This window comes from Opisthorchis viverrini (assembly GCF_000715545.1).
Source record: "Opisthorchis viverrini unplaced genomic scaffold opera_v5_682, whole genome shotgun sequence".
Classification (NCBI taxonomy): domain Eukaryota; kingdom Metazoa; phylum Platyhelminthes; class Trematoda; order Opisthorchiida; family Opisthorchiidae; genus Opisthorchis; species Opisthorchis viverrini.
Window position 1 is genome coordinate 62,930 of NW_008752349.1, and position 27,620 is coordinate 90,549.

The 27,620-nt window shown below is 43.9% G+C and overlaps 1 protein-coding gene across 1 annotated transcript in view; it reads right to left on the reverse strand.

The window, feature by feature from the left end:
* T265_11984 (hypothetical protein) overlaps positions 1–27,226 on the reverse strand; it is a gene marked incomplete at both ends in the record, with an annotated part of 34,149 nt that extends 6,923 nt beyond the window's left edge. Inside the window, 13 exons of the mRNA XM_009178848.1 lie at positions 629–736; positions 2,297–2,453; positions 5,227–5,300; positions 8,950–9,054; positions 10,649–10,874; positions 13,354–13,469; positions 14,771–14,913; positions 16,577–16,630; positions 19,750–19,891; positions 20,084–20,208; positions 20,253–20,339; positions 20,374–20,582; positions 26,841–27,226. Coding sequence (XP_009177112.1) covers positions 629–736; positions 2,297–2,453; positions 5,227–5,300; positions 8,950–9,054; positions 10,649–10,874; positions 13,354–13,469; positions 14,771–14,913; positions 16,577–16,630; positions 19,750–19,771 — 1,005 coding nt within the window. The remainder of the gene's footprint in view (positions 1–628; positions 737–2,296; positions 2,454–5,226; positions 5,301–8,949; positions 9,055–10,648; positions 10,875–13,353; positions 13,470–14,770; positions 14,914–16,576; positions 16,631–19,749; positions 19,892–20,083; positions 20,209–20,252; positions 20,340–20,373; positions 20,583–26,840) is intronic.
* Positions 27,227–27,620: the final 394 nt, after the last annotated feature.

The following is a 27,620-nucleotide window of genomic DNA, read 5'->3' on the forward strand; positions in this document are numbered from 1 at the left end:
TATATATAGTTTCCGACGTTCAAGCCCACAATTGAGGTCTGCATGGGTAATGTTTGGACTATATCTTGGCTATCCATTCACAGTCAGATTCCTATGGAATTTCCAACCTGAATCAAACAAATCCACTGTATCTTTTTTATTATTATTCGTGGATAGTGATTTAACACTGAACTGTTAGTTTGTCGTCATCTGACTACCATCGTCCAAAGTCCCTTCTCTAGTGCATCTCAGTTTGGGATGTGCAAAGACAGTGGGTTTTTCGTAGCATCCAACTCCAAGAAAAAAATGAAAAATTCCACTAGTATTTACTTGGAGATAAGCGTAGATGGTGGAATATGCAGTATTGTAAAAAACTTGATAGCCGACCGTTGTAATTTTCCCTCTCAAAAAGAAACACTGCTAACCAGGGGAGAGTTTGGTATTCTGGATGGCGTGATTCCCCAGCGGCAGAGGAAGGAGGCAAGCGACGGAAGTACGCGGACTGAGTAAAGAGCTTGCAGGCCGTGTGAACGATAGCAAGTGTCTGGCTGTCCACAGGTGTATCAGTTATACCGGTGCTTGGATTTGGACACACCAAACGTTACGACGAGGACCAAACAAGAGTCATGCATGTCTATACGAAGCTCACCGTAATATTCTCTTTACCGTATTTGGCAATTGCATCCTCTTCACTCAAGCCAATGGCGCCATACTCGATTGGGGTGAAAACCGTCGTGGCCACATTCACATAGTCAGTCTAAAAGGAAAAAAAGTAGTGTGAATCAGGATGATCGGAAGGACCCGAATTTCACTGTTAATCAGACGAGGATTGAGTTTTTCAATCAACAAAATTTTAAATTGATGTTAGCGGGAGACCAAACTGCGTATCAGCTGAATCACTTGTATATACAAATCTCTGACTGAATGTGCAGCACGATTGCTGTCTCGTGTCCCAAATGGAACGATATTCAAGATTTCAAAGTAGATTTTCATGAGGCTCCTGGAAGCCTTTCAACAGCCCACGGACCGTTCGCCTTTCTTGGGGTTATCGGATGGTCGTACTCCTCCCATTTCTATCAGCATTATTTCCTACCCGAACATCAAACTGTATGTAAACGACATTGTAAACTCATTTGCAAATTGACATCGTGAGAACCAGAGATGTTCAGTTCAGATTTCCGTTTACACCAAGTTGACTTTAGAATGAGTGTACCACTACGTACGAATTGGCCTTCCAGTAGGAAACAAGGTCACCAGAAGCTCAGGGACGTCCGACTGATGGGCCATAAGAGCGAAACCGGTATAAGGATTTCCAGTGTTGTAATGAGTGTTGAGTCAAGAAAAATATTTCGATTGCTTTGCACGAAATTGGTTTACTGTTTAATAAAACTAGCCAAAATGTTTAAAGCACTTAATTGTCACTGCAAGGGATATCCTATGGTGATGAAATGTATTGAGTGAAAATCACGCCCAGTGCTTCCCCGTCACAATATGGACTAATCTGAATCACCTTATACGAACACGGGGGTGGGGGGTTGTGCAAGGAAGGATGTTGTGAATACCAGTTCTGTAAAGCTCGCAATTGCTTTTGCAGACTATCTTTCCGGGGCTTTGCCAGAAATGGCGTCACCTGAAAAAACTCAAAATTTTTAGTTAAATGCATCAAGGGACCAAACATATGTTTTCCACCATAATTCAAAAGTGACTACCTCAACGAGATCACATGGAAGCCGATAATGGCCTCGATGCGTATCTACACTGCAACCCAGCTAGGTTCGACACTGGCCATATATGTAGCCAAACATATTTCAAAATGCGTGATGAGAATGTTGTTATGTGGACACTGATGATACCTCCTCGATTAATGATGAAACGTTTGCAAGCTAACTGCTGAGCTCGATGAAAAGATCAACGGTAAAGTGATCGGCCATCAGTGAACACACCAGAGCAACCAACATTACGACGCTGTTGAAAGACGTAGCCGTTGCATCGAAGACATACCAGTAAACTGAAGTCTCGAACGCGTGGGATGTCAAACATGCAGAAATTCCGGATTGGTCCACTTAAAACAGATCTACTAGAAATAATTCCTTCAAAAGCTTCACTGGCCTTGATAAAACTCGATAATCGAATTAATGACCATACCGTTCGAGCGTTAATTACATAAGTACTAAAACTGACAAGTGGGAATATGGCGGAAAACGTGAAACAAGTAGATTAATACAAGGTCAGCATGCATTTTTACCCCGATTCACAAGCTCAACTGTGAAGTGTGCTCAAATGTTGGAGCGAACATCTGAGAGGAATTTAAACTCACCAATTCCGTGGAACCAGCGAACAATCGGCGGGCAAGATAGCGGCCCGCCTGGATAGCTACGGGTGTGAGTTGAGGTTTGCCAGCATTGATATCACCAATGGCGTAAATATTGTCCACACTAGTCTGCTCATCGTCTTCGCAAATTACACGATTCGCCCTGAATTTACAGAAGACAAGTAACTAGGGTGAGAGGTACGTTACGCGCTTCAATAAAACATTAAAAAGAGTTCAAGAGACAAACAAATTAATACAAGTAGCCAACCAGCGAACTTAATGCATATCCAAATGTATGGAATTGAACGATTTTTGGTCAGCAAGTGAGAGATCCCATCGCACAGGTTACCACATTATTTTGACTAACTGGAACAAAAACATGAACAAACGAGAAATGGGACAGGAAAACTGCAGGAACACCCACCTACACATTCATGTAGCATGAGGGAGAAGTTGATATTCTCCAATCACATCGTCTCAAAACATTTATAAGTATGAATAACATTCTGCATCCATACTTCAGAGCCAGTGTGCGCTTGCTACCGGGGGCAATGTGGTCGACAAAATGTAATTTTACAAGAAAGCGCCACATGGAGAGATGGTATGGAACAATAACATCCCTTCACTCCAAGAGCCCGCATTTACGAGAAGAACTGACACCTGAATAGTTAGACGGCACACCGGAAATATCCTATGTAAAGCCAATTTGGGAAATTCCTTTGGACGCACCGTTTCAACCCAATGAGCATCCAATAGAGTCACCTAGCAGTAACAGCTCTCACATCCCGTTATTCCCAACTCTGCTTTCAATGAGGACGGCAGCGAGTGGTCTAGTGAGACCGAAAACGTGACCGTCCCTCCCTCACTAGCTTAACATCATCCCAGATGCGACGTTCCGTATGTTCGGGGCCATCCATCAAGATACCTGCTATCGACCCTTTGGAAGGGTAGTTGAACATTTTTAAGAGGAAAAGATTTGCGACGTCCGTTTGGCGAAGTGCCTATGCTGCTGTTAGACGTATTATCATTGACTAGGCACGTTTTCAGCCCAAAATGGGCTCCCCTGTGGTAGTAACTGGTGTGATGTAGCACGCGTGTATACGAGTACGTCAACTACTGAGCCACCATCAACACAGGTTCGCTTTTTCTAAAACTCGCCCAACAACAGCGCCGTACAGGTGACATCTGGAATGAGACATGAGATATGAGTAAAAGCACGCTTTTCGAAGTACACCACGAACTATTTCAATAGACATCATTCTACTTTTGGCTGGACTTTTGCTTTTTAGTCGCCAGATACCTTATCAACGGTTACGACCAGATTGTCACCTCACGTTTTAAAATCGATAAATACGACTCCCTTTGCTTGAAAAATTGTTAATCACACAGCCGAACATTTGTTTGCAGAAACACCTGGGTGGCAAGTTACAGGCTCCATGGTCCACATGAAAAAAATTAAAAAATCGTTTAGCTGTAGCACTCTTTCGGTGCCTAACTTCCAAGCCACCAGAAGGAAGCACGAGGGCTGGGATACTGCCAAGTTGCCCAAGCCTAGACAGCAGCGGCCGAAATGCAGAGATCAGGTTGGAATCACGGACCTTGTGGTCAGTAACTTCGCGCTCTAACCACTGAGCCATCTCGCCGCAACATGACCGAGTGTAAATTGTTCACCTTCCAGTTAGAATTTCGATTGTGAATTTCTAATAGTGACTCGTACGTTTATTCGTCGTGAGGAAGTTCTCAATAACAATCAAAATGGTAACATCCTACACAATGTGTTTTCTTTTATTGCTAATATGGTACTCATGAGGATCTTCCTTACGATCTAATTCTAAGTAAAAACGTCAAAATCAACAATGAGACAACAATGAGACAGAACTTCGTACAACCAGATTACATTATCTTGTACGCTGACTGCCTGAATATAATCGTGTATGTCCGCGTATGCTCCACTACACTCATGTTTGAACATCTTCGCTACAAACAGTAGTGTCCTCACGTTTTACCCTGAATTCTTCACCGCGTACTTCAATGTTTCTGGATCAGGTGGACAGACCAAATTATACAACATGTCCAACTATCTCGATCGTCATTCTGGTAACCGATGTGGTCACGCGACTATTTTACCATTGCAGACAAAGTAAGTGCGACGGCTTAAACGATGACAAAACACAGTAAACACCTAATCCACAACACTGAGGCTCACCAAGATCATCATGCTGTTCAGGCATGCATCTTAGTGTTTCCGCCTTGTCCGACACAGATACACATTTTCCACCTATATGGACGTACATTCGTCGCTGCTTTGAGAACACATCAGTAAGATATCGATCTAGCAACTAAATGATCTGTGCACATCATCGGTTGATACAGCGAGGACATACTTTCTTGTCTTGTTCCGCGACAGATGAACAATCTTTGAGTTCCATGCGGCCGTATTGGGATAACAGATATTTACCGGTGTGCCATACTTCGATTTTTCTGTCCACTGACTCCTCTACTCTTATGTAAGTGTTCTGTGTGCACCGTACTCGGAAAGAAAAGCACGGCACCTCATCCCAGTGGATTGTTTCACAAGATGAGAACCAATAAGCGAACCATGCATAACAGCAGCGTGGCTGGATTTTCTGCTTTCGAAGATCTACATCCCGCACATGAACTTGAAATGGCGCAGTTCCATCCAAATGAGATGAAAATCACTGGTGGTCCAATAATTTTGTCGCAGAGTGAATGAATGGTAGTGGGTATGTGGTTTTTGGAGGAACGTCTCAACCGTAAATGCCACTTAGTCTAGGAGTTGTCATCCATCCCTCTATTCAGGTTGGTTATTCAGCAATTCCGAAGTCTGTCATTAAAATGTACTGTGCTAGTCAGATTTCACAGTAAAAACCAAGCACCACGTTTACACTATGCAATTTACTTCAATTGGTGCTTACTTATCTAACTTGATTCCAAGCCGTTTCATGGTTTCTGCGTCAACGCAAGGATCTCGGCCGATTGCAAAAATTATCTAGGAGAGAAAGGTGAACAGTCCAGTGATTAGTTTACACGGAAACCATCAACTTGATAAATCATTACCGAATGGTCGGGTGAAAAATTTCACCATATTCCGACAAAACCTATTAAATAGACAGCGATTATTTGCTGAAACATCAGATCGCTTTTAATGCGAAATTGCCGGATCGTTACTGAAGTGAGATTTTAGATCGACCCACATTTGTACAATGATTCCTTAAACGAATTCGTGTGAGTGGGCAACTCCCCATCCACTGGGAGGTCTTATGGGAACGTATGGAGAAAACGTTATTCGGCAGGATGAACAATTTCCTCTGAGACAGTCACACAGAGGCTAACCGTCATTCAAAGTTTGTGAACGACAGTCGACGACTCACACAGCTGCACGTATGTCAATGATGTTACGTTTGGCACTAACAAAACTTGAATTTGCAATAAAAGTTGATCAGATTTCAGACATAAAGCATGAGCATAAAAAAGAGTGTTTAGACGGTTGATCATTAATAAATTGCACAAACTATGGTAGCAGCATCCATGGACACATCAATTCTACTCAAGCTTTTTTTTGTGTGCATAAGATGGGGCTGAAAACCAGGAACTCTTGTCGGAATGTTCGATTCGCACGTGCAAAAGCATTGGGATTTTAGTCAGTTCACTGCGAGCCGAATGAAAGAAAAAGGCAAGACCATTGACCTGTTCGCCGAGCGCGGCAGCTAGCCTGGAAACATTTGGACCCCATTGGAGGAGATATTGTCAGTGAGCAATAGTTCCTTGGCCGCCTGCGTTTATGCAGTTTTCGACGAGTACCCATTAGCCTTTCCTGCAAGTGGCCAACTGATATATACCCTTCTCGTAACCTTATTCACCCGTTTGCCATTTGCATATCTCCGATTCCATTGGTTTGTTGGGTGCTCCCTATTGGGAACTGGGGTCCGCTTCCCGATTAGTCCGTCTTCCATTTCTGTCTTTTTTCTTGAGTGAGGCTGGTCGTTATCCCGGTTTTTCAATATCTCTCAATACGTTTGCAAACAGTCTTTAGGCAGCCTTGTTTGCGACAGTTCGGATGATTTCATGGCATCTGCGAGGTTGATGTGTGCGCCGACTTTCCATATACTTCTGTTTACAATTGCCCGTTTGGCAGTCTCACGATAAGAACGTCTAAGAAAGCTAGCTTTCCACCGGTTTCTTCAGTTGAAGTCGACCAACTGAACACTGAATAACGTTGAGATAAACAAATCTTACTGCTACCAAAACACTGACAACTGGTGACTATGGTGACGCACGCGGATCCCTTTAATGTCGGATAGTCAATAGTCTGAAAAATGACAGAGAATGTTGGAGAATTGCGAAGGTTCACGAAATGGAGGACGCTCTCACCGCACGCAACGGCCACGGCCTGTTTCATCGATAACCGGCCAAAAAGGACAGTTGCGAAGAAGACGGAACGACAATTCATTCGCAAAGTCATCGTGCTGGACGAGAGGCTGAACCCTGTCCTCCTTCAACACAACCTCTGGAGAAATCCAACAATCCCGAACGGAACATTGACACCATCCAGCCATCAACAACAGAAACTCAGCGCGAGATATTCCTCCAACGCGACAAGGCCAGGATGACCTGTATTAAGCACTCTCCATAGGCGGTGAGGCTCCGACAGACAGTCTGACTATCGTGCCGTGGAAGATTTGGAAAGAAAACAATAGCAGTGGAATACAGCGCCAGCCTTCAAAAAGAGCAGAAGAAAGTCACGTGAAAACCAATTAAGCATTCGTCTTGTAGTCGCGGCATCCAAGATACTGTCCGGAATTGTGTAGGTCGATTGATTATCGAGAGAGACAAACTTCTGAGAATAAACCTGGGTTTCGCCTCGGACATGGACACAGCCGCTCTTTCAAACGTCCCAAACACTGATCGTTTTTCCTGATCATTTCCCGATCATCAGGAGCTTTGACGGGACCTGGTGATTAGAGGTGTCCCTTCTAAATTAACTTCGCTCATAAGGGCATTGTATATAAACTTCTGTAGGCGGATGCAAACATACAGGAAGTTCATCACACTCACTGGTGCAAAACGGGGCTGTACTCTCTCACCATTCTCCTTACTTTTGTCATTGACCTGCTGCTCGAGATTTCAATTCCTGCCTCTGAAACCTGGGAGATCGAAGTGCTCCCAGGGGATTGCTCAGGGACATCGAGCACGCTTACGATATTAACCTCCTTGGTTCGGGTCCTTCAAAGCTGCGAACCATTTAGAATAAGCAACGTACATCACTGGCAGCTGACAAACTGAATCGATGCAAACAAGCAAAAACAACATACAGTCAGGATGATGTCACGTGTGAAACAAGATGATCGTTTTGGTGTGCCAGAAACGTAGCAATAATTCGAAAGAAGGCACATGCTCACGTGCTCTGGCCGGATCAGGTCACCTGGCCCGTGCCCAGCATGAAAACGTCGCTTAAGTAGACCAGCCTGTTCATCATCGTCTATCAGTTTTCTAAGTTTCGCTGTTTCGTTCTCCTAAATGTCGTAAGAATTGGAGGACGCAATCAGTTTGATTTGTCTGTCTTGTTCACTTTTGCACAACTAGGGTGTGACAGAGACTAAGATATATTATAATTTCAAATCTTAAAATGTAATAGTTTCAGACTTTAAATTGATTAAAGGCTGCAACCAAGTACAAGCTTAACCAACGGGGGATAGTCAGATGTGGAAATTCAAGTTGGAAAAGTGGGAATGTAGAACGTGTCGCCCGAAACGCAAGGAACAATTTTTGTCGGTAATTCCTAGACCAGCAATTTGATAATAACAAGCTCAACGCAGTACAGTACGAAAGGTGATCCACTTGCATGATTTATGGGGAACATGTACACCTTAGATGTTATGGGTTAAGTTATGACATAACTCGTCTCAGTAGCAAAACGACAATTTCCCATAATTGGATTAAGGTATACTCAGGACGCAGTCAAACTGCTCAGAAACAAATCAAAGATTTGGGAATGATGTATGGAAGCGGGGTTCGCAAATGAACTAGTGAAGTCTTGAAAGCTGGATCGGTGTTAACCTTCAGTCTCGAACGTGGCTAAAGGTAGGCTAGAGCTTCAAGTAAGTGAAGAACCTAACACAGGATATCCAACGCTGGAAACGCGGTGATGCAACCTACGCAAGTCGCCTCACTGATTAGCTCTCTTGGATATTTGTTTAATCGCCAGCTACAGTAAAATGGGGCACGTTGTTGGTTGTTCGCTTATGCATTCGGATTAGATTCAGTACAGTTGATTAATCAAATCGGCCGATTTGGGAATAGGTGCAAAAATAATTGGAAACACAAATTGTCGGTTGGGAATCCAAATCTTGGCTTTTTGGAGCTCATAATCGAGAGCAGCATACCGTTGATGAAAAAATGACGTCCAGCTAACCTAGTAAAGCGGGTATCTCTCACAACAGGATACAACAGCGATGGTATGCACGCACAAAAATGACTGTCAGAATGTATTTTGAATTCATCACACTAGATAGGCAGTACCAAACCTGAAGTATATAATATACAGACTTTGGTGTTGTGTATGTCACATGAATTACCGGAAGTTAATATATGGCCTGACTGGTACAACCGGATACGAAGAACGAAACAACAGGACTCACCGTATTGTACTCCTCTGAGAACGGTTTACCGTCACTATACTTCGCAGTCACTCGGTAACGACCGGTCTTGCCTTTCTCCAAGTCCGCTGGCTCTACTTGGCTGATCTATGAGGAATGAAGGACAGAGAATTGACAACCGGAGTCTCCTGTCACACCTAATTTCGGTGGTATAGGTCGGAAAGAGTTTGGTGCATCAACAACAATTGTAATGAGAGGCTAGTAACTGCCTATCTATTAGCACTTAAACGATTGGTAGCATATTTTTCTTCACGTGACGTCAAATAAGACAAACTGAACCAGTGTCTACATTCCCTTCAGAGAATACTCGTTCATCCCTAGGCTTACACAACTTGACGTTGGCTCAGTGCTAAGGCCTGTTTTGGACTGCACGGTAGCTAGGTGATGGAAGAGTGCTACAGCTGAATGATATGGCTTTGTTCGAGAACACACGGAAACCCTATCGCAAAACTCAACTTTGGTTACTTGTGAAAACTTTGATGTAGGAGAAACTCCGCTATTCGAAACATGACAATGATTAGTTTTGAAAGAGTTCGCCGTTGTTAGATCCGAACAACCCAGTGGGTGAGTTAGAACATATGAGAAAACCTTCTTCAACAGCAGGCCAGTTGGTACATCAGTTAGTTAGTCGCATCAGTTCTACCATGGATCGAATATTGAAAGATAGATAGTTCACCATCGAGGGCTTTGGCTATTACCGTCTAAAGCGAGTACTTTGTTGCACATGCATATGAACTAACACAAGTTGCCAAGATAAGAAAAAACAAATACAATGGGACACCTAGAGGAAAACCACCCAAAGGACCAGAGAATGTGATTATTTCCTCCCAAGCATTCTTTTTTAGGAGGCTCAGTTTTTAGTCACAAACTAACCAACACCAACGTGAAGGAGGTGTAGGCATCTCGGAATGATTGTAGCAAGCTAGTACATTCTCCAACCACCTTTATTCTTTTCTTCTCAATATGGATTTCAAATATATCATGGTTGTACGGCAGCGAAGCATCGTAGTTGAACATTAATTTCACGCTGTCGATGACGATGATGAAGGATGCTGCAAAAGAAGGACGTTCTCGCGCATGAGTTTATATGATTTTATGAAACATTAGTGCACGCGTATACTGGATCGCCGTAGGTTGGCCACTCATTTCAAAATGAAAGCAGAAATTTCTCAGTAAAATGCACAGGATTTGTGTTCCTTCAAACGTTGTTCACGGCAGTGAGGCATCGGTGTTGAACACTGATGTCATGCTGTCGATGATGGTGATCTTTTGGCCGTTCTAGAGGCCATACATCTAGAGGTCACAAACCAACGCGGATCCTTAATTTTGTTAAAATCACGGTCTGCTCTGAAAACGGGATTCAACAGAGGTTTGACTGATTCACAATCGGCTTCGTGGACTAACGAGTACAAATTATGTAGAAGTCAGTCGGTCTAGATGACGTTATAGCAACCTCAAACCAACTGTGTCCTCGCTTTCATAGATTAGGCGTTTGAGCGGAAATCACCGTAAGAACTCGGTGTGGATAGCATCGATCGGTGTTGGCGGGGCAAAGGAGTGTGAATCAATCCAGTCGAATTGTACTGCTTAGTGTATGAGGTTTAACGTATAGTGGTCGAACAATCAGTGAAATGCGAGAAATTGAACAGAAATATATCAAAAATTAAGAGAAACGACTTACCGAAGTAGGTACACAGGGACGAATGAATTTGGTGCCGTGTTTCTGCATATATTCACCGATCATCTCGGCCATTTGTTGGTCAAATCCTCGAAGTAAAATGGAGCGCACCATCACCGTCGTGTCATAGCCAAAACTGGTCAGAAATCCGGCACATTCCAGGGCCACATAACTGGCGCCAACGACTAATGTCTTTCCCGGGTTGTAAGGTAGAGAAAACAAGTCGTCACTGAAAAGAAAACGACACAAAATGACAGTGAGATCATCGTGAAATCATACAGAATAGCACCATGATTATATGCAGCCTTGAACCATGGCTTAAAAATGCCTGGAGATTATCTAAGGATGAAAAGGGAATAAACACTATTTGCATACGACAAACTAGAAGCTATCACTTGATGTCAGGAGAAACAGGGAGAAGGAGAACCTTCAGAGCAAAAAGACGACGAAGAAAGTCGGCACTGATCCTGAGATCGCAGAGGTTTTGGAGACAACAGGTATTCGTGAGTGGTTTGGATAAATCCCTAGTGCGGTCGAAGGCGTTGTAATTTTCCAAATTGGTCAACAGTTCTCAGGTATCGAACGCTAATTCTGAGACAGTATCCACTCCTGCCAGTTAATTCAACGCAAAGTTGATGACATGTTCATGGAAATGAGGTACCGTTACCATCATTCAGGTATCTTTACGAGTCACTAATCGGGTTTGAGAATGTGACTGTTCGGATTACGTGTCATACCAGGTTTTTTTTGTTTGGATTTCAGATCCAAGATGTACACTTTGGAGAGAAAGTAAAGAAAATGGAAAGGAAGTTTGTCCGGGATAGTTTTCCGGACAAATCGCTGTTGACGAGCGCATCAAAACGACCAGCGGAAAGCCATCACAAAAATTTGCACTCAGTGAACATCATAAAGAAATTTGATAATATGTCGCCAGTATTTCCGCCGATTCTTGGATCAGTGCTGCCCTACTAAAAATGAGAACCCATAATAAAAAAAAATGTGGTTACCCAAAGTGCAAGGAATTCATTTCCATGAGTTACGGTCGAAGAAAATTAAGTTGGTGTGTAACATATCTCGGGCAAAAATAAATCATTCAGCTGTAGAACCCATTTGGCGCCTAAATGCCATGCCACCATACAGGAAGTTTGTCCGGGATAGTTTTCCGGACAAATCGCTGTTGACGAGCGCATCAAAACGACCAGCGGAAAGCCATCACAAAAATTTGCACTCAGTGAACATCATAAAGAAATTTGATAATATGTCGCCAGTATTTCCGCCGATTCTTGGATCAGTGCTGCCCTACTAAAAATGAGAACCCATAATAAAAAAAAATGTGGTTACCCAAAGTGCAAGGAATTCATTTCCATGAGTTACGGTCGAAGAAAATTAAGTTGGTGTGTAACATATCTCGGGCAAAAATAAATCATTCAGCTGTAGAACCCATTTGGCGCCTAAATGCCATGCCATCATACGGAAGCACGAGGGATGGGATACTACCAGGTTGCCCAAGCCTACACGGGAGAAGTCGAGAGGCAGAGGTCGGGTTCGAACCACAGACCGTCCTGTCAGTAAATTCGCGCTCTAACCACTGAACCATCTCTCCCCCGGACAAAAATAACTCAATCACGGTTCTACAATTGCTGTCAACAGGTATAAGTTGAGGCAACTGGGACGTAAACAGACACCAAGTTCCAGATTTCACCCTACAGGGTCAAATCGTGCAGCCATTTGTAGCCGAAGTCCGATCCGATCATGTTTTTTAACAGGTGGGGATCGCAAACACAAAAAGCCAATTGTTGTCCATGAAGTAAACAGCAACAAAAAATCCTGGTGCAGTATGAGCTATATTGGCGTCATCATTATGTATAGCAGTACATCAGCATTGAAAATCTGTGTTTGAGGAAAGAATGCACGAGTAAGGAGTGAAGATAAAGCAACAAAGGAAGAGGGATTATTACGAGCAGTTCTACGTCCCTAGGGAAAGTAATCAAGAGCACGGTACACGAACCTTCCAAAGCCATTGAAATAAACCCATCTGAGCATCGGATCGCAACAAGACGCTATTGACAGGATTGATCCGGCATCCTTCGTGAACCTCACTCGACAAAGACTTGGCACAACTGCTTTCACTAAACAGTGGTAAACAAACATCAGAAAGCTCGTCAGTGGGCTCGGCTAGGCGTTATGTCCTGAAGGATATCCATTCATACTCAGAAAGAACCATGTGGGCCCCAAACAGGGAGGTGCAAAGATCCTACAGAGTTCAGTTTTCCATGTAATGGCCTGGACTCTGCGAGCTTTTCGATAACGTTTGGAGTGGACAATATTGCTCTGCTGCTCTAGCGAATCCAGCTCATTACCTGATACTTGCCCACCACCTTAGATATCCAGCTGAAACAGTAAGGCGATATCTGTCATGAAGCAGGACATGTGAGCGTTTCATAAATTGCAGTAAAACTTGCTCTGAAGTGTCAGATGGAAATAAGCAGTGGTATCGTAAGTTTACTGTCGTTTCTTGAGAAGCTTGTGGTCAATCATCATTCAAATACACCAGCGATTCGGATCATCCGTCAAGAGAAAGTCATCGTAAGTACACGTAAGCAGTACTGTCAAACAGTGACGAAATAGTGTACGACGGACCGTGATAAAATTCGACCTTTTTAATTAGATACTGAGTAATGGCGAGCAGTAACAACTCATAAGATCACCTGGTAATGCCATATTCCTTGTCTCCAGGTATGTCAGGATATCGTGGTCTTTCACCCATTGCCAGAATCATCTTGTTGGTTGTGATTGTGGACGTTTCCCCGCTCTTTTTCGTGATCTATAGATTCAAACGGATGAGAAATTTTGAGACAAAAAGATCCGGATATGGTTTTTCAACGGAATTCCTGAATATGTATGAGGAAAGCAGTACATAATATGCAGATGATGCACACGGTGTCCTCATTACAGATGGAGACGCATAAGACAAGCAGCCACATATGATGCTATAAGAGTGCCTGCGAAACAGCTAGCAATCCCACGTAGTTATTACCTGGAAAACGTTTCAGAGAAATCCTGAATTAATCCCAGGCAATTAAACAACCACGAAGATCCACGAGCTCCGTGACATCGAACGGAGCCCTATGAGGTGTGAATGCCCACGATGCAAAGCAGCTAGTCAAATCACTCAGTACGGGTTTTCTATCGAATGCCGCTCGCATAACAGTCTTTGTGAGATCGCGAAGAGGACTGTCACATAAAACGACAGAAGTGCTGACCACACAATGTTACCTCTGGAAAAGACCACGAAGTCCCGAAATGTTTTTCGACGTTTGTGAAGGTCTTGTCAACATGGATAGTCACGGTCATAATCAATCAAAGAGCCGGCTGATCCTCAAGCAGCAGATGTATGAAGCAACGTAAAATAAGGAGGTGTTACTTCATAACCAGCACGGACGTAACGCGCTTTTTACAGAGCAGTAGTAAGATTTCGATTTTACACATTAAGTTGAAGTGCTTTTTTTTAGGGTAGAGTAGTATTTTCAGTTCATTTTGGGTCAAGATTGACATATAGTGGCGCACCATTTTTAACCCTTATGGTGGTCATCAGCCCTAGTTGTCGATGTCACTACCAACAATTTTCATCTATGTAAACTTAAACATGAACCCCCGAACTAGATAATTTGCGATGATAAGGTATTTTTATTTGACAGTACAAATCACGGTAACTCGCCTTATCCCAACCTCTCCTTCGGGTACATTATCTTCAACGGACGCTGCAACTGTGAGGCGTTTCAACGAACAGTGCTGCATGAGTATTTAACGCCAACTTACCGACTAAACCAAACCAAATTAAGCACACTAGAGTTCGTTGATGTGACTAGTTACTGTTTTGGCTGTGCTCATGTGCGTTTTTTCGGCGATGATCGAAGCAGCAAATTTGGCTAGGTAATATAGGGCATTCTCAATGCGGCGGTTCCATTTGGGGAGTAAATCAGCCATTCAAGGAACCAGAAAGTGTTTACACATCGGCCCAGAAGAGTCCTTTTAATAAGGATGCCATCTTTGCTATGGGAAAACGGGTTACGCCTTCGAGACGCAATAGGACAAAATAAGTGAATGATTGGACGCACGACATACCTTTATTGTGTGGGCATCGATTATTTCCCCATAAGCGTTCAGGTAATCTACTGCATTCTCACGAAGAACAACTCGATAGCCCCAATTCAAAGAGTGGATGTGATTCTGGATGGCCTCAACCATTTTCCCCCAGTCGTGCTTGACTAGAAGAGAAGAAACATTCCGTGCGTGAACAACCAAGTTACGACTTAAACTAGACGGTGAAATTAACTGGGGAAAAAGTAGAATTCACAGCATACAATCCATCATAGGAGATAAGCGTATTTGACTGACGGGCATCCTTTCCCGACAAGGTATGTTTTCTGCTCTTGGGTGACACATCGATGACGTTTGGCTTTTAGTCCAAAAGACCACTCAAAAAGAGAGCCACACCACCTGTGAAAAAGTTTCATTTTAGAAGCCCTAGAAAAGACATCATCCTGGGAAGGTGGTTACCCAACATGGAGAACAGCGGTGTCCACAAATCGGCTTGATCACAGATCTTCCTTGACCTAATCACCATAAGCCAATCCAGCCATCATGATAAATTCGTTCTGAAAAAATCATTCAATGTACGTCGACATTACTTGTGCGACAATACCATCAATGACGTACAATGCTTCAGGGACACTCGTGATTCCGGTTCTTTGTAGTACTCTGCAGTACAGTCCAACCAGATATCCCTAAATTCATCATCATCAAAGACAGCAACATCAGTGTTGGCACTGATGCTTCACTGCCGTAACGTTTGCGAGCTCTCGAGTCCATATTCGGCCCAAATTTAATGTCAAAAGAGCTATCTTTAGCCAAATGATTCCCGAGTATGAAATTCACACAGACATCTGATCTAGACAGCCTTAAAGTAGAAACTTTGGGACTAATCACATTCGTTTTGCCTGATGGAGATTCCTTCCAGGCAGAAGTTGGTTTTCTTGGTTGAATCACGCTTGTTTGCATTGTTTCACAAAAACGCGTGCGAATTGCGAGTGCACTGGATGGCATCAACGGCTAGTGCAATGCTTCGCTTCATCTTAGTATTAACTGTTTTCAGTCCAATAGCCGTCACATACAAGCTAAGCTAATTGTTCCCTACGAGCATCCAAGGTACACTTCCGCGATTAACACACTCCTGTTGTAACCTAATTGCGCCAAGGCACTTCATTACCTGATGTTGTACTCCTACCCATTGAATGAGAGGTCATTAGTGGTTGAATGGATGATCAGGACTCACAAAACGGAAAAAAAGTTTGAAGCTACAGCTGGTCACATTAAAAGATGCGGAATCAAAGTTTACCTCGACTCTGCTGTTTTTTGTGAGAACAAGAGTTTGTCACTAACCGCGAAACCCAGTTCCAATGAAAATCACTGCCGTTCGCCAACTTACCAACGCCTCACCAAAGCCTGGTCTGATGTGAATATATTCTTCATTCAGTGTTCGTTACTGAACGAAAATTCTGTAGTTATTGCTGCTACAGTTCGCTCAGACGACACTGGTTACATTTGGACAAGTTGGATAATTCGTAACAAACTGTGGTGCACTCTACTTGTATTCGTTGGTTTTCGATTGAGCATCCTATCATGCCGAGATATTTATCATTACAAAGACTCAGTAGTAAGAATGCTGGAATGAAGGTTACCGTTTGCCGGAGCACATGTACCTCTCTGAAGGGGATGACTGTACTATCATTCGAGCTTATCGTTTTACCGTGGTAAATCGCAAGTTCTACGTGACATACTAGGGTGATTCCGACAATTAATAGGATATTTGTAAGAAATCCTCTGTCCGAAGTTACCTAAGAAAGTCGCTTCCGAAGCAAACCAACTTACCTTCATCCTTCTTAACGTCCCAGCCGAACTTTTCAGAATCGTCCAGACTGTAACCTAAAAATACAATAGAGAAATCAGATTAAACGGTTGGGTCGTCACGGTCCACAAGTATGACAAGTATTACATGGACGCTCAGCGTGTGCGACTGAAGTGGATGCCATGGATATACTCTCCTCTCCTGAAAATAATGAAAGGCAGATCCTAATTTAAAAATGGTCATTGGTCGAATACCTCATCCCTTGGACTGCTACATCGTCTGGGGATCGTTAAGTTAGGTACTAATTAAAATCAATTATAAACTAATCAGCCAATCAATTTATCAGTTATAAACCAAGTAACATAGGTACGTTGGTTCCCGCTGCTAGAGTTTCGATTATTGGAAAACGGGACAATGTGGGACATGCAACCAAGCATCAGAGGCGATGGTATGTTCAGTTAGTTCGGGAATCGGATAACTATGCATTGAAGGTGACAGCCTTGATGAACGAGCGCCACTGGCTGCGCGATCGGGCCATTTCTGCCAGTGTCATCAACAATTCGTGCGATGAGTCCCGTGATCCCCATCCAAGGAAGCTGTGGTCGCCGACCCGACTAAGTTTACTCGTTAGTGTTTCCGTACTTCGTTGCCGGGTCATACACTGTCTACCTATGGGTCGCTTCCAGTCAGGACACGGCTGGGCGAAATGAGCTCTGCAAGGCAGACGGTTTTCTGGCACGCGAAGTACGTGTCCTAACCAGCGCAGCCTATGAAGCGTGAGTAATTCATCTATCGCGACAGAGTTCCTTCTTTCTAAGACAATCTGGCGTACCTCAGCATTACTAATCCAATGCGACCACCGAACCTGACCAATGCTTCGGAGACACCAATCATCAAAAACTGACATCTTTCGTATGTCTTCTGCGCGTGTAGGCCACGTCCCTGATCCATAAAGCAGTATGGGAAAAAAGGTTTGGTCAAACTGAAATTTATTCACCACCAAGAGACATGCCATTCCCAGATGGATGTCTCGCTCAAGTTTTTTCAACTGTTTCTTGTACGCCGAGTAGGACATTAAAAAAACAAGTAAGTGAAGGATCTACGTTATCACTAGAAACGGCCAAAGGATCAGTGTCCCCAGCTGGCGTTGGTGTCAATGGTAATTAACGATGACGGTATTTCTGAGCTGCCATCAGGGTGTTTTCAAACTAAAAATTATTTCGTAATCCATTCACAGAGCAAGTTATGAAAATGACAATGTAGACAAGCCCACAGGGAAACACTTCTTTAGAGGAAAACGGTGTTTGAAGCTGATCTTTGACTGTGACTCCCATTAATGAATTATCTAAATAAAACGCTCTATGAGGATTTGGAAAGTCGGTGGCGATATCTGAATGGAAAGCTCTGGCAGGCGATCGCAGTCAAGGGGCAGCTACTGATAGTTCAGCTGTAGCACTCTTTCGGTGCCTAACTTCCATTACACCCGGGGGAATTACGAGGGTTGAAATACTGCCAGGTTGTCCAGGCTCAGGCACGACCGGTTGAGATGCCGGAGCAGGGTCCGAACTCACAAAGGGATACAAAAGGACTCATAAAAAAGTTGTTTATGCCCGGTTGTTTCGGCAGTACAGAAGGAAGCGGGACCGTGAAAGACCTTGTAATCGACTCACAAACTTGTCTATGGCCAACATAACTCACAAACAAAGGGTTAATTTCAAAATATCGGCCGGTCTTATAGTCGCTTGGCTTTGACACCCTGTCGGTGTACAGCCACAATGCAACCCGAGGGATGCAGAAGAGCTGGGATGGTACCAGTTCACATTCAGTTGCGGTGAAACATACACTGACAGAACATTTGACTCTGCCAAGTTGTTTTAGTCAGGTGACTAATCAATCGACAGAAGACCTGCAAACTGAGACCTGAAAACCTACACCATCGATCCCTTGACACATTCTAGTCACTGGACACAGAGTTGATTCGAGTACAGCGTTTAGAATTTCGCTACTCAGTGTCAGATCAAAACTGTTGGTTTTCAGTGAAGCCATGTCGACTGATCAATACCGACTCAGCTTGTGTATACATTCCGAAGAACGACGGCAGCCTTTACCTGAAAGCACTAGATGGAAATGGGGAACGGCGCTGCGTGTGGCCACAGACGGCGCGTATTTTTTCTACTTATTTCTGTTACTAACGGAAAGGGGATCCATAGTCAGAGACTGGTAATGATGATAAATGCAGCCTAAGGGAGAAAAAAACAATACGATATCGAGAAGGATATACACGAGGTTAATGCTATCGGTAAAAGACTCAAAATCTAACCTAGGTTCATAACCTTGTGCAGCTGTAATACCTCAATCAGCAGTCTGCGTACCTATTTAAACCATTCGAACATTGAAGAAAACCTCGTCCTCACCCCTTTGTTTTCCTGTAGTCCTGACTGACTGTTTTTATTCTAGTCCAAGATGAATTACGTCAACATCTCTACGTTACCTGTACGTCGTTGGTCGGGCTAGCGGGCAACCGATATTATTTCACTGTACTGGCTGCTATCTACCTAGGTGTTGCTATGTATGTAGATCGACCTGGTCATAGGTTTACTGTTTGTTCGCTGCTGGGCAATTTGATTGCAGAAGCTTCACCACCAATCGAAGTGGCAACATCAGTGCGTTGTTGGGGAGCGTAGTGGTGCCTAGCGGTGGGTTAGTGGTTGTGCACGTACAATCTTCTGAGCTTTTAGTTTCGAAACGGATGGCTGAGTCTACCCGAGATTCTTGCCCTCGGAACCTTATTTCACAAGGTGGTAGTCAGTGGGATAATCCCGAATCAGGAGCATCCCGAGTGTCGAGGTTGGGAACACAAAAAGAGGTGCGATCCTGAATACAAATGAAGAGAAGCATTCTGTATGGAGACCGGTAACTTTTACCCGGAAGGGGTAGCTGTAGGTGAAAACTCGAGTTGCAAGAGTTGGAGAAAGAACAGAAGGTACAAGTTCAGAAGAGGGGTTTTTTAATTCACCTAACAAACTAAGCCTTTTAGGCCATCAGTTATCTTAAGGACTCAATACATGTATTGACCTAACGATGAATCGTGAAAAAATCAGTATTTTTTAAAAAGCGGGACAACCACATGGGAATTCCGCCTTGAATAAATCATTTATTAGATGTAAAGGATAAGACCGAAAAACGGTGTACCTACCGAGTAGTGCAGCCTGATGCATCAGTTTTTTCGGAATACAGCCTACATTGACACATGTTCCTCCAAGGCCCCAAACAGTATTCTTTGGCGTTGGTTTCACAAAATCTAGAACGGCAGTCTTTGCACCAAATTTGGCGGCTTCCTAAACAAATGAACAAATTCTGACATGAAGCAACAAACAGGAATGGAAGCACTATAAAGGTCCCCAAGCAGTTATGCAGGAAGAAATTGTAACGAATGGGATGACTGTGCCAAGAAGGATGTGCTTAATTTGACAACAGTAGGCAACACGATGTCACAAAAAAACAGAAGGAATGTAGCTTGCGCAACTAACCTTTGACGCAGCTAGACCCCCAGAACCTCCACCGATCACCACGAGATCGTAGTCATATTTGTTCAATTGAACAGTCTCTAACAACTTGTTATCTTCATGAAGTTTGCCAACTTTGGAAGAATCACCTAGAACAAGAACGGAGCAATCATCAAGAAATTTAGAATCTCACCAATACACACTCCCCGGACAAATAGTTGAGGGACAGTATGAATTCCACTCTTTTCACTTAATGCCTTTTGAATGGTAGACCCATCAGCTGAGCAAAATCACAAAACAATAACAAAACCTACCTCGTTGGTCCAGTTCTATTGTAGCGTGCTTGATTTTGTTCTCCTTCAACAATTCTTTCACCTTGAGAATACAGTTATGGCGAAATTGATCTGATTACCCGATGACAATACGGGCATCTGGATTTGCTAAACAGGATGATAGCTGCGGAGTCGATGGTTTTTTGTAACCATTTCTCGGTATTTTGTGGAATGGGAGGCATTGTGCAGCGCTAAAACAAAAAGGTTTGTTGTACAAAGAACGGTAAAAAACACAACAAACAAAATATGAACCACTGAACGCAGTGGTAAAGAACCTGAAGTTGTAAACAATTATCGGCATATAAGCTATAAACAAACAAAACCGATAGATTCAGAAGCTGGTGAAGAAAGCAGAACAGTAGTCCCAACTTCCTCGAACGTTCCAACTACCGCTCAGAGGACAGCATCATTCAAACAGAGTGAACCAGCTTATCATCGAAAACCAACATGATACCCAGATCGCGTACCTCCCATTATGACAAGCTCTGCGCGCGTGACGAAAGTACACTGTAACGGAACGACAAGTGAATGAGTATCCTTTTCCACGGCTTCTTAGTTCGGTTTCACGTAAGCTAGCTTCGTTTTCTGGTAGTAATACTTCTTCAGGAAAGTCTACATAAGTCACCCAAACCCCTGACAATCAAGTCAACCAAAAGTTCAAAGTCAGCAGGCAAAGTTCATCAGGCTCAGTTGATGTTTTGAGGAAACTGGAACCGAAGTTTCAATGGTGTACGTGAACGAATATTTTCCCGAAGAATCTCGGCTCTCTATTGATGATCTTCTATGAAGTGAGCATCGAAAACTGTCTTCAGGTTGTTTGGTTGTCTGATTGTTTGTATCAAGTGCTTAAAAAAGCTTGACGTTTGTTTGTGACACGCGAATAAGGTAGTTTAAATACAAGATAAGTTTCGGGAGTTTCAGGTAAATGTCATGACTCCCGAGGCCTCGAAGCGATTCCATAATACTTCCAGAGTCACTGAGGCCCGTAGAGCCTTATGAATCCACTTTTTGCAACTATTCTGGGTTCAGCGACAGGAAAGATGTCCAGATTACGAAACTAAATTGAGGAGTAACTCTGGAAAGATTTTCATTAAGCCAGTCCAATCAGTTGTTCGCGCAACGAGGTGGGCGGCAGATAGGTCCACAGGCCAAACATCTGAACATGGGGAAGCTGGTTAGGCATAGCTGAGTTATTTCTTCCACAACGTCCGCTATTATACATCAGTTCCATCAATTAAAAACTGGAGGAACCTGGTCCCCTTCGGGACGAACAAAACCAGTGTAAGGTGGGTTTTTTAAGCTGCTTTAGGGCAAGTGACCGAACGTATTGATGAATCCCCAGCTCAAGCATATTTTTCTAGCAGGCCAGGAGCAAACGAATCTGGAACAACGCTCGTTGACAGGCCAGTCAAGATTTCAGCTATGCATCATTTAAGCGTTCGGCAGTGGCACCTTTTCAATACGCAGCTATCATGCAACCCGAAGGAAATATGAGGGCTCAGAAATTGTGAAACCTTCCAAGCCCAGGCAGGAGCGATTGAAAAGCCATGTTAGGATTTGAACCTGGAATTTTCCAGTTAAGTCTTGTACCCTAACGGCTTAGCTGGCTCCAGTTGTATGAACCATGCTCTACGATACAGAGGCTCCAGGTGGTACGGTATGTCCAGGGACAGCAGAATAAAGGAATGGCATCCATGCATTCGATATGATAGTCGAATAGGTCGGTTGACGAAAACTTTTCATCTGATAAAGCGCCATGGTTGCATTACACGGCTGTCTCCCGCTAATCACTGGCATATGTGGAAGTTCCTGGGTATTGTTCGGAGAGAAGGCAGTTGACTGGTAGAGGCTTCTATGCTTCACTGCCAAGCAATGGACTGGCAGTCCCTGGGTCGTTATCATTCATGACTGAGCGGAGGGTCATCTGGCATGCGAAGCTAATGATTCGACCAGCAAATATATCATTTATAACGAAGTTGAGAAGGATGGGCAAGAGAAGACAACCTGATCTGGCACCACTGGATCTGATGAACCCATGTGAAAGTTGCTATAAATCCGTACGTGTGCGCGAGTAGGTATACAGAACCTTTATAAGGGACAAGCATTTATGGGAGACACTTCGTCGCCAGATATTGCCAGATTACGACGATCCGTGCAGTTGAAAGTAGTTTTTACGCCGAAAACGAATGTCGCTGCGTTGAAGCAACGAAGCTTCATGGTGAACTCTTGTCATGGAGTACTGATATCGTTCTGTTGACTTCCATGAGGATCTCCCAGAAATTGAGTTCCTGGAGGCTGGAAGTACCACTCTTCAGTGCTTGGCGTGTTTTTGATGTTGCGAGAAAAACTGGCGATCCGATCACTTACTTAACACCTGCTCCTCTTCGGACGAGTTGACAGGAAGGGTTGAAACAAAATGTGAACGTAAAGTTATTTGTTCAACAGCGTTCACCGCCCATTCACCATTAGGCTCTCTGCCATTCGAAGTTCGAATGATTGGGGTTCGATAACCAACAACAGCCTCCGATCGTGAAAATGTCAGATGTTCATTGGAGCATGAAAGCGACCGGTGGTGTACTCGCATCAGCACGCTCCTCGAAGCCAATTCGAGGTGCTGGATTCGACAAATTATGCTAGACCAAGAAGGTTATACAACTTTGTACCTCTATCCACTATTAATTTTTTCATATTCTTGCAATGATCAGTCTGGAGGTAGTCAACATTCAACTACACCTGCTAGCTTCCACTAGCTGGCAATAACCTCCTAAAACGCTCCGTGTTCTTGCAAAAGGCTGCAGTCACTACCGAAGAGACTTGCAGCGAGGCCCGTCAAGATACTATTGGATGTATAACACCCCTATCTCTGTGCGTCAAACTCGTAGAACAGATTACCAAATTCGAACATGGCGTTTTATCCAAATAATTTTTTAGTTAGCAAAGAAACGAAATGAATCGTGCAGAACCAAAACACACACTACCCTCCATCCTCTAGAACAAACCATTTGGTGCCTATACGACCAAATCTCCATACTTGTAAAGTGCAAGTCGTCCGTACTTTAAAGGTCCCACCAGACTCCGCCTCTGAATTTCTGGTGGAACGGGGTTGCTTTTAGCAAGCCTCAGTTGAAGTTCCGATTGCAGGCCGCCGACTTGTTCCGAATTTCGTTCCATCAAGAATAACCTCTGGCGTAGGTACAATTTGTCGTTTTAAGGCCGCCACTAGTGTGATTACCAATTGAAGTGTCAGTGTTCTTCTCTGGTGTTATCACCAATGACGGTAGCAGACTGAAAATACTGTACATCATATTCCTCGGTACTTACTGCTTTCCACAGTCATTTCGGTTTATATACCCTAGGTGTTGAACGGATGAAGGGCGACTTACACCTCCCATGTCCCGTGTTCCGTCTGTGCTCAACCTGGAACTAAGCAACGGCCAAGAAGGTGTGTAACTTGTGCACTTAAGAAAAGAATGTCGCTTAACTGGTTAATGGGCATTTTATTTATAAGAAACTTCAGTATACAATAGTTAGCAGCCTGAATATACTCACAGGCTGGTGAGCGAAAGGGAGTCAAGTAGAAAAGGACAAGAAATGAAGGCCTCGTGAAAGGCCGGTTTACATTTTGCTGTGGTGGGATTATGCTTAATTAACAGGCAAAGAGTTTTCACAAACTGAGTAGCACATAAATATGCGCGCTAGGGTTTTCCTTAGATGAATCTATTGAGAAATAAGATACCAAATTTTCTGGCAAGGCGTTCCATAGACTGCCAACAAGCAGGGAAACTATTAAGAGCAGCTCAGACGGCTTGGGTGATGTTCCGAGTTTCGAGTGAGAACAAGATGTTTGTTTCCGGATCGTCTGAACAGGAGTTGCCATGGATGGCAATTATCTGGTATACTAGAGTCAAGACTCTTTTAGGGTACCTGAAATACTGAGAACATTTTTAATTCTTGCAGCCTTTGCTCATAAGGTCGGGTTAACATAATACAAGAAACCTTGGTTCCTCTATGTCGTGGTTGTTGTTTCTACTGCTGCCAAAGTGAAGTATAGGGTGCTTCCCTCAAGGAACGCAGGCAGCAATGCAAGTTATGGTGGCTGGGTCGTGTTACGCATGCCTCGACGACCGCTGTTTTCTTGCCCGATTCGGAGGTGGGAACCTACTGGTGGGTGGAATCTGATGCGGTAGAAGGAAATGATGTCACGAAAAGTTTGGGCGCTGTCGGTGCTGTTCGCCTTCCAAGATAGGGGCACGTGACCAACCCTAAGCTTGCCTAGAGACACCGATCTAAAGAATAGCTAATGGACTTCAGTAGCACTCATGTTGTCGAATTCTATCTAGATTATCCGACTGCGTCCTGAAGGTGTAGATGCCTCGATTGTTTTTTAGGCTGGTACTAGGCCCCATCTCTGTCCCACTTCCTCCTTTTTTCCAACATAAGGATATGGCTGCCCTTGTGTTGCTGCCGATGATAGTAACGTAAACCCTCTACACCTCTTCAATACATGCAAAGTCTAGCACAGGTACAGAAAAGAGGGAAGGTGTTGGTTGCATGAAAACCACGCGTTCCCTAAGCGATCTTCCCGCTGTGTCCTGTGATCTTCAGCGTCCAAATTGAGCTCCCTTCGGCGAGATGATTTGTGAAGATCACCAAGGGTAGCGACACCTCACGAAGAATGAAGACTGGTGAAAGAGAGGCGAGAAGTTTGTCCTACTTTGTGAGTCCTCAGTTGGTAAGCTTAACTCAAGACCAAAACATGAGCACGAAAACAAATCATGTGTCCACGAGTGTTAAGGCTGACATTATTGTGCGTCAGTTAGATAACTCGTGGTAACCTGGTGGTTAGGGCCCAAAACAAGTGGCGGGAACTTTCGTGGTTCGAAACTAACCCTGACTTTTCGATTGCTCCTGTTTAGGGTTGGACAACTTGGGAGTATCTCGAACCTTGTGCTTTTTCAGAGTGACGCGGAAGCTATGCATTGGAGGGGCACCGCAACTCAGCGATTTTTAATATCGTTGTCATTGTGTGTAGCGACCTGAGAGGTTCAGTCAAAGACCAAGCAAGTTCTTCGCTGCGTTCGTTTTCATGCCTTAAGGGTGCTGTTTGAAGATAATCATGTCCTCATCTGTTTACTAACCAAAAGGCTAGTCTGCTAGCCGATTTTACACGTTGAGCCTTCTAGGATGACCGGTGGTCGTTGCTGCTACTGCTCATGCCACATGGTCCGCCCCGCTGAATCACAATTCTCCACCTTTCAGCAAGGAATTTGTAGGATAAGCCATGAGCGAGATGAAGACAAGAGCTGAGCGGTATGACAATGAGTTTTCAGGATCCAGAGGATCTCACTCAGAGTCCTCGGGGGGACGAGGACGGAAAAAGATCAGAAGATATTGGCAGCAAAGATCAGAGGACTCATTGTGGGGAATGGGATTCAAAGATGACCCTCCATCTATTTTTTTTCTCCGGACGGCAGCTACATTGTCGGATGGGTGAGGCATTCTGGTCTTGACAGCGCAGCGCTGAAGAAACTGCGGATGAGGTACGATTATTTCCGTGAAACAGACACCAATTGTGTAACAAAAGGCTTCCTGTTATTGTATACAACTTAGAGTGCATGGTATATAACAACCAATCGATGTACGTAGTGACTCTACTTTAATAATGCAAGAAGGGAGTCAATGAACAGGAGATCGGGGAGGGTCACGTGAAAGCGCCGAAGGGAAAACCAACAATTCCTATTTAAATACTGCGAGGTACAACGGCGCGAGGGCCGATCATCGATCCTTTAAAGATCAAGGCCACTGGCATCGCCAGGGGGAAAACATTGGATGAGGAGTCGAACAAGGGAATGAGGATAGGTTTCTAGGTGACTAAAAACAGCTAGACTAGAGAAATTGATGCTGGAGTAATATATCAAGACTTAACACAGGCCTTTGACCGGGGACAACAGAATGTCGCGCTCAATAAACTAGCAGGACATTGTATTGGGGAACTCCATGACCTGCCCCACATCGGAGGTTGCGTGACAGCCTCAGCCTTGTCTTCCAAATACAAAATGATTCTGACTATTCCCGAAGAATCTTCTTAAGTCTCATGACCACAAGCTTTTCACAGTCGCATGTTAGGATTATGCACTAGCTGTGATTTTGGCTGCAGACACATCTCCACGTTCAGCATGCGCTAATCATGAAACCCTCCCCCCTCAGCACAAACACTTGGGGAATTCAAATGCTTTGAACTCTACTACCACGGGATCCTAAGACTCCTACACTGGTGAATGTTAAGCATAAAATTCTACAACCACTCATGAGCGTTTCGAAATCGACCGATTACAGACCGAAATGAATCAATAATGTCATGAATTCGAAGGTAAGAAACGTTACTCAAATCGAACGAATTGAACAAGAACTAGGCGACGGCTGCATTCCGAAAAACGGAGGGAATTTACCCCATGGTTTCTCTTGTGGATGTCCAAAAACACGGGCACACAGTATTTAAAGCATTGACGACCAGCAATTAACAATGAATGCAGGGGGCGCATTTATTTTCCGACGAAGCGGTGGAATACAAAACTGGCAGTTTGTAGGAAACGCCTGGAAATCTGATCAGGCAAGACAAGTAGTCATACCTCCAAAACGACACTATTGCACAGCGCTGACGCCACGAACCGACGATTTGTGAATAAGGAAGAAGAAGCCACACAAATATGGGTGAACGTGAGATTTTCCAATGTATCAAGGTAATGAAACCCGTGTACTTTACTTGTCGACAGAGCAAGTCACCGCACAGAGCAGATGCACCCAGCGCATGACTGGCGGAGCTCGGGAAGTCGGCCGATGCTGTGAATACAGAATGTTCATTGGTCAAAAGTCCTGGCCACAAAATCCGCCCACAAACACATCCCACCTTGCACTCAGTGGCACAGTAGCATGTTGAGACCATGTATATGTACGTCATAGCTAAGGATTCGATTGACCCTAAGGTAAAGGAACCACACGGCAAATCTATCGTCACCCCAAAGCTCGCATAAACTTAAACGACTAAATTTAGCGATCCAGTTGACGCGCATTAGATATGGACGGACCTTAGAAGTTAAGACTAATATCCTCTCAGTCCGACGAATTTCTTGTGTGTACTCACATCATATCTCACGGAGGTTTAAAACGAAAATCAAATTCTAACACTTCACGATAAGCGTTGCAATAGATGGTTAATACACCCGCCGTGA